Source organism: Meriones unguiculatus, chromosome 7 (assembly GCF_030254825.1).
Source record: "Meriones unguiculatus strain TT.TT164.6M chromosome 7, Bangor_MerUng_6.1, whole genome shotgun sequence".
Taxonomy (NCBI): domain Eukaryota; kingdom Metazoa; phylum Chordata; class Mammalia; order Rodentia; family Muridae; genus Meriones; species Meriones unguiculatus.
In genome coordinates this window covers 2,389,978-2,402,238 of record NC_083355.1, presented here as the reverse complement: position 1 = coordinate 2,402,238, position 12,261 = coordinate 2,389,978, and the positions used below count along the sequence as shown (strand labels likewise).

Genomic DNA, 12,261 nt, shown 5'->3' with positions numbered 1-12,261 from the left:
CCTGGGCGAGGCTTGGCTACAGTGCTCAGTTCCCGAACTTTTGCATGCAGGTTTGTCCCCTGAAGGCTGCCATCGAGCGGCTGGACACGCAGGAAGTGGAGATGCGCATGCAGCTGGCGGAGCTGCAGAGGCAATACAAGGAGAAGCAGCGGGAGCTGGCGCGCCTGCAGCGCAGGCATGACCATGAGTATGAGACGCAGGCGGGCTGGCACCGTGGTCCCAGCAGATGGGGAGGCACAGCGGGCTGCTGCTGGGCCCTGGTTGCCACCTTGGGGGCAGGGGCTGTGCTGGAGCAGCCCGGAGGCTGCAGGCTGCACCGTGTTCATGACACCTGGGCAGCCAAGGCGCCGTCTGGGTGGGAGAAGCAGTCGTTCAGCAGAGGGCAGCACAGAGGCTGGTCGGGGAGGACTCGGGACCGTGGGCCAGCTGGGACCTGCATAGTTGCGTGAGGGGCCATCAGTGGGAGCTTCTTGAGCAGGCTGTGCAAGGCAGGAGAGTGCTGCCCGCTTAGAGCTGCAGATTGCACTCCAGGACCTAGTTGAGCCTTCAGCCTGCCACCCATTACACTCTGAGGGCACAGCTGGCCCCTGGCATTCCCCCCTGCAGGGCGATACCCTCCAGTAGGCCTGGGGTGGAGCGTTTTAAAGTTTCTTAACATCCTGTCTGTGGCCTGCAGGAGGGAGGAAAGCTCACGGAGTCCCGCACGGCGGGGGCCTGGCAGGCCTCGGAAGCGCAAACACTCCAGCTCACTGCCCCCGCTGCGTCCCGGCGGCCAGCTCGCCAGAAGTGATGGCAAGAAAGCCAAGTGAGTCTGCAGTGTGGGCGCGGGGTGTGTGGGCCTGCCCTGACCCCTCCCCAAACCCGAGGCCTGGACTTGAGGTCCCGCAGAGAGAGCCCGGCCGGGGCCTGGCACCATCCAGCACAGACGGCCTCTCCCCGTGCCTGGCCACCAGCGTCAGCGCCCCCTCCTGGATCCCACAGTTTAGGCTTGGCTGCACCAATGCTGTGAACCCAGCCAAGGCTAAGGCTGTGGCATCACCCCCTCGGAGCCACCGGCCAGCCCTGGCCCCTCGCATGGGAGGCAGCGTTGCGTAAAAGGCTCTTTATCTGCACTGTATAAAGTCGTTGGTCACGCTGCGCTGCTGCTCACGGCTGCCGTGCGATGTTATTATCCATTACCCGCCCGGCGTAGTCGCTGGCGCACTCCCGGGCCGGGTATAATTGTCCTTCTCGGCTACAAATTGCCTCTCCCGGCAGGCCCATTTGCATAAATCCTCCGAGCTCCTCCAAACACGATTGGCGCGCACGCGTGTGCACTGCATCAATCCTGATGATTTGGTAATAATAGTTAAATCGGCACTAAATGGTTCCTTCAATTAAGACAGAGGCAAAAAATTAATCTCAGGGCTTTATGTCACAAAACATTAGCAAATGCAGAGAAGGTTATGGGGCGGGGGAGTTTGTGTGGGCTGCAGGCAAGGGAGAGGGTTCACCATATGGCTGGGGGCTCACCAAGGTCCTGGCCCCCTACCCAGGTATCACCCAGCAGGGGGCTCCTTTGAGAACCAGTCCGAAGCCCGGGGGCTGCTGAGCATGCCGAGGATACTGGGGGCTACTGGGGTCCACGGAGGGTGTTGGAGAACCTGTCAGAGGGCAGGGAAACGCCCCCCAAACCTCCCCCTCTCTGGACCTGCCAGCGCTGGCCACATTGCCCATGCTGGACTCTAGCCTAAATCCCAGCAAGTAAGCTTAACCTTGCTGCCAGGTTCACCGATGACCCAGAGAAGCCAGCAGCCTGAGGGCGGGGAGGGATCCACAGCCAGGGCCCCTCTTTCCGAAAAGTGGGTCTCCTGACAGTCCCCCACCTCCAGTCCTGTCCCGACACACCCTTGAGCCATGTTCCGGAACCCATGGGGGCAGGAGGCCTTGGGCCTCAGGGCTGGGCCTCCTCCATGCCGGAAGTGGGAGGCCAGGCACAGTGGCAGGAAGCTGGGGTCAGGGAGGCTCCCAGAGCGGCAGGGCCTTCCTGCCTGGCTTCTCTGTCTTCAGAGATCCAGCTGCATCGTTGGACAGGAAGCTAGAAGGTGGTATCTGGCCACACGAGGTCAGAGCTGGGCCAGGCCCTCAGGCCCCATCTGCCACTCATTTTCATGAGCAGCCAGCTCCTTTCTGTGCTCTGTTGGCTAAGGGGTTGACAGGTGGGAGGGCAAACCCAGCCCCTGGCCCACCTCGGGCAAACAGGCAATGTTGGTTTCCTCATGGGGAGGGGGCGCTAGGAAGGAAATGAAGTCAGGCATTGGGATGTCGGGGAGACATGTCTGTCCCCATGACGGGAGGCTAGAGCTGTGGGAGGCCAGGCAGAACCCCCTGCTGTTTCCTCTCTAGCTGCTTTAGCACAGTGACCCCTGACCTAACTGCCAGCCTAGAGGAGATGGCTCACGACGGACAGGGGAATAGTGAAGCTGGATGAGTCAGGGGAAGGCCCCAAGGACCACCAGGAGCTGGTGCTAGTCGGCAGGCAGGGGACCTGACCAGGAGGCCCAGGACTGGCTGGACACCCAGGGCCTGCTGCTGAAGAGGGCCCTGCACACAGGCTGCCCCGGGCCCCGCTGCTGTGTCCACCGTACCCACCACTGCTTTCCCCTAGGGCTGTTCGTGCCAGCCTGAGTCTGCTGTGTGCGGAGCTACGCGGCGATGAGCCCACAAGGAAGCGAAGCAAACTGGAAAAGAGTGCCTACACAGGCCTACAGGCGGCCTCTGCGGTGAGTGTCCAGGCTGCCACCCTTGGGGTTCCCGGGGTCGAGGCTGGGTGAGCCGACGGGGTTTGGTGAGCTGCTGATACCTTGGTTAAAGGAAGCGATGGCACAGCTATCCAGTGTAACCAGAGGCTGTTGCCCCTGGATACTGACAGTAGATTTCCCTGCGTGTGGCTTGTCACTGGTCCCTGATGCACTGTGTGCGCACACACATACACACCTCAGAAAGAAGACATAGCAGTGTGCTGCGGAAGTGAATCCACGGCCACAGTGCCTGGCTCTGAACACCATAGAAACTTGGGTCCTTCCACTTTTCTCTCTTCAGGGTCCTAGACCTATTGTTACCTAGTCCGTCTCCTTCCATGGCAGAGGCTGTTTTTATTTTTGCTTGTTTTTGGCATGGTTTGGTGGTGGTGATGGTGGTGGTGGTTTCAGTCTCCGTACCCTGACTATCTAGAACTTGCTCTGCGAGTCAGGCTGCCCCTGAGCTTGCAGCCACCCTCCCATCTCTGCCTCCTGAGCGCTACAGGCATGGGCAGGGTGCTGGCTGCCTAGTCTACCTAGAGAACTCTTCTTAACTGTGCGTTTCACAGAAGCAGTCAGCAAATACCTATGATGCAAAGGGCCTTCTGGTCCTCAGCCCCGTCCCCATTCTACTTCCAGAGGTGAATTGGGGTTGGATAGATGGTGGGCGCAGTGTTTGCTCCAGTGGGCAGCCCTGTTCCCAAGATGTCCCCAGGGCCCTGCTCAGGCAATGTCCCCAGGGCTGCCGTTCGATAGAGGAGACCCACAGGCCAGGGGCTGGGGCCGGGGCCGTGCCTGAGGGTGACACCGCCTTCCATTCACAGGGAAAGGTGCGGTGCAAGAACAGTGGCCAGGCCGAGCTGTCTTCCTCAGCTGCCCACAAGGTGGCCCAGTTGAAGCCAAAGGTCAAGAGCCAGGGGCTGCCCACCGGCCTCAGTGCCTTCCAGCACAAAGAGGCCGCCCCCGGTGGGCGCATCCGCAAGAAGCTCTCCAGGGCCAAGAGTGGCAGAGTGGCGGGGGCAGCTCGGCATCCACACCCCGATGCGGACGGTGGCAGGGAGACGCCCAAGTTCCAAGCCCAGCCAGCAGTGGCTGTGGCCCATGAGGCAGGCAAGTTGCTGGTAATGAGCGACTGGGTCGTGATCTCAGGGGCTGAAGGAGGGGTGCACACAGGGAGCGGCTACCCCCAGATCCAGGTGAAGCCTGTGGAACGGCAGTCCAGGGACAGCCTCCTGTTGGGCAGGGCTGGGGAGGGAGACTTTGCCCCAGGCCAGGGCTCAGTAGCCCCCTTCCCGAGGCAGAAAGAAGCCCTGGACACACCTGGGAAGCACGTTAAAAATAGCCCCTCGCCACCTCTGCCCTGCAGCGTCCGGAGAGCTTTCCTCCCTACCAGGCCAGAAACAGCCTGGAAAAATAGAGGCTTCCTCCCTCCTGGCCCCTCCTCTAGGGTCGAGGCTGAGTGAGGACAAGGGGAAGCAGTGCTTTGGGGACAGGAAGCAGGGGGCCAGCTGGGCCAGAGGACACAGAGGGAGGGACTCCCCAGGGAAGTCGGGGCTGCAAGAAGGAAAGTCCTGTTCCCTTCCCCTGCCAGTTCCTGCCCCTGCCCCTGAGCAGCCCAGAGGAAGACAGTGTCCCCACTGGCCGAGTTCTCTAGGTCCACCCCAAACAGCCAAGTTCAAAAGCAGTCACCACGTCTCCTCTGCTGTCCCCCACAGGCAGCGGCTATGACAGTGAGGACTGCCAGGCACTCCTGGGGACAGAGGTGGCTCCCAGGGAGCCTGGGCTGGTGTTGCACCCAGGGGCTGGTGTGGCAGTGTTGGGACCCTCCCCTTCCTCCGTGGTCAAGATGGAAGCTAACCAGAAGGCCAAGAAGAAAAAGGAGAGGCAGGGCTTGCTAGGTAACAAAGAAACCAGAGGGCACCTGAACACAGCCCTTTATAACCAGGGTCCCAGTGACCACCCCCCTCTCTCCTACAGGACCCTGCCGCCTGTCCAGCCCTGAGGGCGAGGTCAAGATCAAGAGACGGACAGTAAAAAGCAAGGTGGGCCCCAAGCTGGAGCGGGCACCAGGGCGGCGGCCTCCAGGTGCTCCTGGCAAGAGGAAAGCCAAGGGCAAGGCGAAAAGTAGCCTTCGAGCAGAGCCTGGGACTGCCACCAGCAGAGATGCCCTTTTCAGCCCCACCCGGACCTTTTCCTGCCGAGAGGAAGGCAGCAAACTTGCCAGTGAGCGCCTCAAGAGAGCCACACGCAAGAGCGCCATGTTGCAGCCAGTCCTGAGGGTAGGCTAGCAGGGTCTCCTGGGCGTCAGAGCGGTCAGTGGGCATCCCAAGGAGGGTGATACTGCTCCTCCTTCACCGCTCAACTCTGAACCCCAAGTCACAGCCCACGCTGGCCAGGGAAGCTGTTCCAATCCTCATTGCTGTCCTCTGTCCATCCTTCTTGACCAGAGGAAGAATGGGGCCTTGTCCATCGCTCTGTCAGCCCGCAATGCCAAGGCCATCCTGGGAAAGAGCAGGAAGCTGACGAAGGTGAAGAGAGAGACGGTCAGCAAGCAGGTAGCAGCTCTCCCAGCCTGGGGGGTCCCAGCGGGGTCCCAGCCCTTCCAGCCTCTGTCCCTGACCCGTGTCTCACCCAGGGCCAGGGCCGAGCCGTGAGCCGGCTGCTGGAGAGCTTCGCTGTAGAGGAGGACTTTGAGTTTGACGACAGCAGCTTCTCGGACGAGGAAGAGGAAGAAGAGGAAGGCAGCGTCCAGCTGAGCGCAGAGCAGAGTGCCGCCCTGGGTAAGCGGCAGTGGGGACACACGGTTGCCTGGGGAGGTGGTGGGTGGGCCTGGGGCCCAGCTCTTGACGGCCGCCCCCCACAGCGCGTTCCTGCACCATCCACAAGGAGGACCTTCAGGACGGACTGCCTGTGCTGATCCCGAAGGAGGACAGTCTGCTGTACGCGGGCAGCGTCAGGACCCTGCAGCCCCCCGATATGTGAGGCCGGGGCCCGGGAGGGAGGGGTGCATGCTGGCTGCGGCCCGTGGGGCAGTGAGGCTCCCCCAGGAGCCTGACATATCCCCCACAATGCCCTCAGCTACAGCATCGTCATAGAGGGCGAGAGAGGCAACCGGCAGAGGATCTACTCACTGGAGCAGCTGCTGCAGGAGGCGGTAAGGCGGGCCCTGTGCGGGGAGCCAGCCTGGTGGCCGTCCCCACCACCAGGAGGACTTGGCTGGCTGCACACTGAGGCATGTGTAACCAGACCTGCTGGTTACCAGCTCTGCTCTGCTGCTCCCTGCAGGTTCTTGATGTCCGGCCACAGTCCAGCCGGTACCTCCCACCCGGTACTCGGGTCTGTGCCTACTGGAGTCCAAAGTCTCGGTGTCTGTATCCAGGCAATGTGGTTCGAGGTCAGTATCCTCATGGCCAGGATGAGGGCCAAGGCCCCTCTGTGGCCACGAAGCTCCCGAGAGGGTCCCTCCTACCCATAGTCAAGCTGCCCTGGAGGAGGGCAGACCTGCGTCTGCTCTAAGTGAGGCAAGGAGTCCCTGAGAAAGGGGGGGGATGGGCCCCTCCCGTGTCCAGCTAATCAGAGCAGGCCCAGCAAGAAAAGGGCCCAGAATCCCTGTGCCTGGGTCTCCAAAGCTGTCGTGGGCGCATCCCAGCACACCGAGACAGGACGGGTAGGGCCCTCGGCGTGGGAAGGTCTGAAGGTGAATGGCAGGCGTCTGTTGGAGGAAACGCAGGCAGTGTGGAGGGCGGGACTCCTGTGCACTGGACCCCTGGCTTTTAATACCAGGTAGCCAGGGCAAGCGGTGCCGGCTTACCGGACTGCCGGCTTACCGGACTGCCGGCGTGGTCAGGCTGCAGAAGCGCCCCGAAACATCTCTCTTTTCCTCCTGTCACCCCTGTTGTCCCCCGGGCCTGACATGGCTTCTGGTGAGCTGGGCTGGCCACACGCTCAGGACATGCCTCCTTGCAGGTGCTTCTAGCGATGAAGAAGAGGGCCTGGATTCGGTGGTGGTTGAGTTTGACGATGGAGACACGGGCCACATAGCCGTCTCTAATATCAGGCTGCTGCCTCCGGACTTCAAGATCCAGTGTGAGCACCCAGGGCCACCTACCCATGGGCGGGGCTCCTCCTGCCCGTCTCTGCTCCCTGAAGCCCCTCCCACCCGGGCCTCACCACAAAGGGTGGTGGTCACCCACCAGCAGGCCCGTGACCAGCCCTCCGTCCACTCCACAGGCACAGAGCCCTCTCCGGCCCTGCTGGTGTCCAGCAGCTGCCGGAGGACCAAAAAGGCATCCAGTGAGACCCCCACGCCCAGCGAAGCCCCCACTCCCAGCCTGTCCCCGAAAGTGCAGGATGGCCCTGAAACTTCCAAGACCCCTGGGAAGAAATCCATCGGCAAAGACAAAGCCGGTATTTGCAGAGCTGTTGAACTGGGCCCTGGGAGGCGCATGGGGCCTGGCGGGTGGGGGAGGGGTGAATGCAGACCACTGGTGGGCCGGGCAGGTGCAGCTGACTCTACCTGACTTCCCCCCCCCCCCCAGGCAAAGTTGACCTCCTGACCTCAGGTGCCAAGTCCCCCTCGGGGGCCTCTGACCACTTCCTAGGCCGCAGGGGCAGCCCCCTGCTGAGCTGGTCGGCAGTGGCTCAGACCAGGCGGAAAGCGGTGGCTGCGGCAGCGGCAGGCGGCAAAGCTCCAGGGGTGCTGCAGAACCTCTTCCAGCTCAACGGGGGCACCAAGAAGCTGCGGGCCCGGGAAACCCTGTTTCCCATGCACGGCATGGCCACCCCTGTGTTTGGTAACAGCTTCCGAGCGGACTCCTTCAGCAGCCTGGCCAGCTCCTACACGCCTTTCGTTGGAGGGGCTGGGGCAGGCCTGCCCGGCGGGGCCCACAAGCTGCTCCGGGCCGAGAAGGCCGGGCGGCGGCGGGCAGGCAGCGAGTTTCTGGTTAAGTTGGACCACGAGGGTGTGACCTCCCCCAAGAACAAAAACTGCAAGACTCTGCTTATGAGCGACAAGGACTTCGGAGCCAAGCTGGGCCGGCCTCTGGCCAGCCCCAGTTACACACACCCGGCCCTCATGGGCAAGGACAAGAAGGGGCGGGCGCCTGTGCACCCGCTACCCATGGGACTGGCCCTGCGCAAGTACCCGCTGCCGTGTGACAGCGACTGCCCCAGCTCCTACTCCGAGGAGGACGAGGACGGCCCGGGGCTGGCCGCCGGCGTGCCCTCCCGCTTCCTCACCCGCCTCTCCATGTCGTCGTCGTCCTCCGGCTCGTCCACGTCCTCCTCCTCAGGCTCCATGTCCACCTCCAGCCTCTGCTCGTCGGACAATGAGGACTCCTCCTACAGCTCCGACGACGAGGACCCCGCCCTGCTGCTGCAGACTTGCCTCTCGCGCCCCGTGCCGGCGCTCCTGGCTCCCCCCGAGGCCCTGCGCTCCAAGGGCGGCGCCCACGCCCACGCCCAGCGCTGCTTCCTGTCCAGGGCTGGGGTGGCCGGGGCAGGGGCAGGGGCTGGCCCCAGTGGTGGTAAATCCAAGTTCAAGCGCAAGGAGGCCCTGAGCTTCTCCAAAGCCAAAGAGCTTTCTCGGAGGCAACGGCTGCCCTCCGTAGAAAACCGGCCAAAGATCTCAGCCTTCCTGCCTGCCCGGCAGCTCTGGAAATGGTCTGGAAACCCCACACAGGTAGGCGTCCCCCGCCCCCAATGCCGAGAGCGGAGTGGCTTTGCCCTTGCTCCCTCAGACCCCACACACCTCTGGGCACTCCTCTTCGCTTTCAAGTGACTCAGTCAGGGGCTGGAGTGCATTAGCCCCATGGCTGAGAGCTCACGTTGGTCTTGCAAAGGACCTGGTCGTTCCCAGCACATAGGGCAGCTCATGACCCTAGCTACAGGGGGATCCGAATGTACACATTTGTTTTGTTGTTGTTTTTCTGAGACTTCTATGTTGCCCTGGCTGTCCTGGAGTTCACTCTGTAGACCAGGCTGGCCTTGAACTCAGAGCTCTGCCTGCCCCTGCCTCCCAAGGGTGGTCACACAGATGACCCGCACACCTGGAGTGTGTGCCCGGTGCCACTCCGAGGTGCTGCCTGAGGAGCCTTTCCTGGTGATCAGTCTGTATCCAGCCTGTGCTTGTTTGTGGGTTTTTGTTTGCTTGCTTGTGACAAGGTGTCTGTGGAGCGCCGGGTGGCCTGGACTGTGTACACCAGGCTGGCCTAGAGCTCACAGAGCTCCGCCTGCTCCTTCCTCCCCAGTGCAGGGATTAAAGGTGCAGCCTTGTCTCCCTGCTCAGCTGTCTGCGGGTGACTCAGACTGCAGTGAGCGTCTATTGCGTGTCTCTGCCCTCAGATCCCATGTGCCTTTGGACTCTGTACGGTCTTTCTGTCATGACAACTGCGCAGAGAGAATCCGCTTGCAGCCCACCTCACAGAGAGTCTATGGCGGTGGCCCTTCCCCCTCCCAAACACAGGGGTGACACTCCACCTGTCCCCCCGCGTGCCGCCAGCTCCCCTGGCCACTACCCTCTCGCTGCGCCCCCCTCAGCCCCCTGTGTGCTGGTCTGCCCTGCAGAGACGAGGCATGAAGGGGAAGGCCAGGAAGCTGTTCTACAAGGCCATCGTCCGAGGCAAGGAGACGCTGCGTGTCGGGGACTGCGCCGTCTTCCTGTCGGCCGGACGCCCCAACCTGCCCTACATTGGGCGCATCGAGAGCTTGTGGGAGTCGTGGGGCAGCAACATGGTGGTGAAGGTGAAATGGTTCTACCACCCCGAGGAGACCAACCTGGGGAAGCGGCAGAGCGACGGGAAGGTGAGGCGGGCCCCATGCCAGGCTGGCCGGCAGCCAGCGTCCCCTCCCCAGGTTCGGGGTCGCACTGGCTGAGGCCACCCACACTGTGCCCTTCCCCGGCAGAACGCACTGTACCAGTCCTGCCACGAGGACGAGAACGACGTGCAGACCATTTCTCACAAGTGCCAGGTGGTGGGGCGGGAGCAGTACGAGCAGATGATGCGCGGCCGCAAGTACCAGGACCGGCAGGACCTCTATTACCTGGCGGGCACCTACGATCCCACCACTGGGCGCCTGGTGACGGCGGAAGGGGTGCCTATCCTGTGTTGAGCTGCCTCCGCCTCTGCCCACGCCGTCCATAGTTGCAGCCAAGAGGTTGTCTGGCCGGGAGCTGGTCTGAGCGAATATGCGGCCCCCGAGGCGGGGTCAGGCTTCTCTTGAAGTTCTCTGGACCCCAGGCCCATCCCAGCCACTCCGGAGGGAGGGCCGGGCTGGTCCCACTGGACTGGCTGCTCTGCTGCTTCGCCGCGTTCTCGAGAGATTAGAATCCAAGCCATATTTCCCTAGTACCTCCGACTGTCTCCCGCCAGGGAAAGCAGAAATCAGGTGTGTTGTCTATTTATTTCTCTATGTAAATATTGTATTTCTGTGGGGAAGTTTTATGGGGGGAAAAAGTGGAAAAGGATTTTTCCCACCTATGTGACAAGGGTGTGTGTGTGTGTGTGTGTGTGTGTGTGTGTGTGTGTATGTGTATGTGTGTGTGTGTGTGTGCGTGTGCGTGCGTGTAGGGGTTTTGTCCTGGGGTTTTCTTTGGAAATGCACTGTTCTCAGCCTAGTTGAATTCCAACAGGGGCACCTGTGACTGCAGAGGCTGCTGGAATGGGGGCGAGGCCAAAGGCCATGGGATGGTCACATGAGGCCCAGTCATATCCTCAGTCCCTTGGGGGCCAACTGTGTGAAGGAAATTACATCCGGTTTATTTCCTTCCAGTTCATCCCATACATAAAAGCCCTGGGGTGGGGTCAGTGATGGTGTCCCCTGGAAGGACAGGGGTCCCAGCCGCAAGAGGCCTGCAAGCCAGGACCGGCCTGCCCCACCCCCAGCCCGGGATACGGCAGCAGCCATATGTATCTTACCTCTGTTTAAAACAAAACAAACGAACAAATATTTTGAAGTATCAATGAGAAAAATGGATGTTTAGATTTTCTTTCCTGAATATTCCAAGCTATTTCTGGTTTCCGTTTCCGTGGCCAGTTTGTTGCAGGGAGAGAAGCCTGACCGCACTCAAGCAGGGTGTAGTCGGCCCCCGTCCCTTGTGTCCCCACCGGTCCCTTATCCTCCAGGGTGACAACTGCCCCTCAAGAGCAGCAGGGCTTCCCCAATGGTGCAGCTGGCCAGGTCTCTATCTGGGCCAGCATTTGGGGCCCGCCTGGGGCTGGTCCACAGTCCTGCATGCGCATCTCCTCACCACAAGCCGCCCCTCTCCCCACCAGACGCTTTCCCTGGGACCGCACCTCCTCTGCTGACCTCAAGTGTGGATGGTGGTAAGGCGGAGCCAGAGGCGCTAGAATCAGAACAGTAGGAGGCAGGTGCTGCTCACCCGAGGGGAGAGGCCCCTTCGGCTCCGCTTCTTTCAATCTAGACCCTGGTCCTGGGGCTCCTCTGCCCACCCCACCCCCAAACAGTTTCTGGACCTTTTTTATAGCAGATGGCATGGCAGGCTCATGCATGGAGTATACAGCAAGGGTCCCTTCTGGCCTCTTGTACCCACATCCTGGCCCCATGTGCCAGGAGAGCTCAGCAGCCCTCACTTTTCCCGTGTTACAGAGAGCAGGCCAGTCCCATGGACCAAAGGCCTTTGTCCTCAGAAATACCTTGTGGTACACATGCTCCCCAGTGCCTCACCAGGCCACAGCTTTCCAGGAAGTAAGGAGTATTGATGGGCATCCAACCCTAACTGGGACCCCTCAGCGTCTCTTCTTTTGCTCAGGCCCGCCAGGAGTCTGTCCTGGTCCCAGGGACTCTCAGTAGTTGCTCAAAGGGCCACTCTTTGGCCTACAGGATAACCAAGGGTACCCATTCCTGGCTGTCTCACCACCCTGAGGCTTTCTGTTCTTCACATGAGTGCAATATTTCATTCCTGGTGGTCGCTGGAGGAGACGGCCACCAAGGTCCTGCTCACAGCTAGGGAAGCAGGAGGACGCTGGGTGAAGGGCCAGGGCTGGCGCTAGGAAGGCTGCTGGGAAGCTGGTGCCCAGAAGTAAGGCTGCTCTGTGGGCTGCCTTCTGGATGTTTCTCTCTCCCTCTGCTGAGCTGTCCTATTTACCTGTCTTCATCTTTATCCCCCCGTTTTCCTTCTTTCTGTGTGTGCACGCAAATGGCGTGACCCCCTCCTCCCCGCTGCGGCTAACCGTGGTAAAAGCACGATTCTTGTAAATGTGTAACTAAGAGGCTGGTTGAATTTTTTTTTTCAATGTAAACACTAAATACAAAACAAACAAAAAAAAAAACACGAAGGTTTTATGAACAGCAAACTCTATGTAAAGGCATTTTAGTATTAAATTTTTTATTGATAACTTGCTTAAGAATAAATATATGAACTATTGTACAGGTGCGCAGTAGTCCCGATTGTGACTGTCCCTGTCTCTGACGTGTGTGTCACGTGGTCATTCCTGTCTGGGCTGAGAGGAGACTGAGTGAC

The 12,261-nt window shown here is 60.8% G+C and overlaps 1 protein-coding gene and 1 long non-coding RNA gene across 9 annotated transcripts in view; one reads left to right on the top strand and one right to left on the bottom strand.

Annotated features, from left to right (window-relative positions):
• Nucleotides 1–12,168, top strand: part of Bahcc1 (BAH domain and coiled-coil containing 1) — a 57,103-nt gene extending 44,935 nt beyond the window's left edge. For 5 of the 7 annotated variants that reach the window (XM_021637384.2, XM_060386266.1, XM_060386268.1 and 2 more), the window contains 16 exons: nucleotides 51–187; nucleotides 677–805; nucleotides 2,648–2,762; nucleotides 3,605–3,894; nucleotides 4,500–4,678; nucleotides 4,758–5,059; nucleotides 5,228–5,335; nucleotides 5,416–5,560; nucleotides 5,644–5,758; nucleotides 5,859–5,934; nucleotides 6,066–6,174; nucleotides 6,747–6,866; nucleotides 7,011–7,187; nucleotides 7,319–8,460; nucleotides 9,345–9,581; nucleotides 9,684–12,168. In XM_021637384.2, the coding sequence (XP_021493059.1) occupies nucleotides 51–187; nucleotides 677–805; nucleotides 2,648–2,762; nucleotides 3,605–3,894; nucleotides 4,500–4,678; nucleotides 4,758–5,059; nucleotides 5,228–5,335; nucleotides 5,416–5,560; nucleotides 5,644–5,758; nucleotides 5,859–5,934; nucleotides 6,066–6,174; nucleotides 6,747–6,866; nucleotides 7,011–7,187; nucleotides 7,319–8,460; nucleotides 9,345–9,581; nucleotides 9,684–9,890 (3,588 nt within the window). In that variant the 3' untranslated portion in view covers nucleotides 9,891–12,168. The remainder of the gene's footprint in view (nucleotides 1–50; nucleotides 188–676; nucleotides 806–2,647; nucleotides 2,763–3,604; nucleotides 3,895–4,499; nucleotides 4,679–4,757; nucleotides 5,060–5,227; nucleotides 5,336–5,415; nucleotides 5,561–5,643; nucleotides 5,759–5,858; nucleotides 5,935–6,065; nucleotides 6,175–6,746; nucleotides 6,867–7,010; nucleotides 7,188–7,318; nucleotides 8,461–9,344; nucleotides 9,582–9,683) is intronic. The other 2 variants (XR_009592663.1, XM_060386269.1) reach the window with 2 other exon arrangements.
• Nucleotides 1,391–8,154, bottom strand: LOC132655082 (uncharacterized). 2 transcript variants are annotated; one of them, XR_009592665.1, is made up of 3 exons: nucleotides 8,019–8,154; nucleotides 5,412–6,752; nucleotides 1,391–5,299 (listed from the first exon to the last, which is right to left on the bottom strand). It is a non-coding gene; the product is annotated as an uncharacterized LOC132655082 (long non-coding RNA). The 2 variants fall into 2 exon arrangements; XR_009592664.1 differs by lacking the exon at nucleotides 8,019–8,154 and having other exon boundaries at nucleotides 5,412–6,492; nucleotides 6,608–6,747.
• Nucleotides 12,169–12,261: the final 93 nt, after the last annotated feature.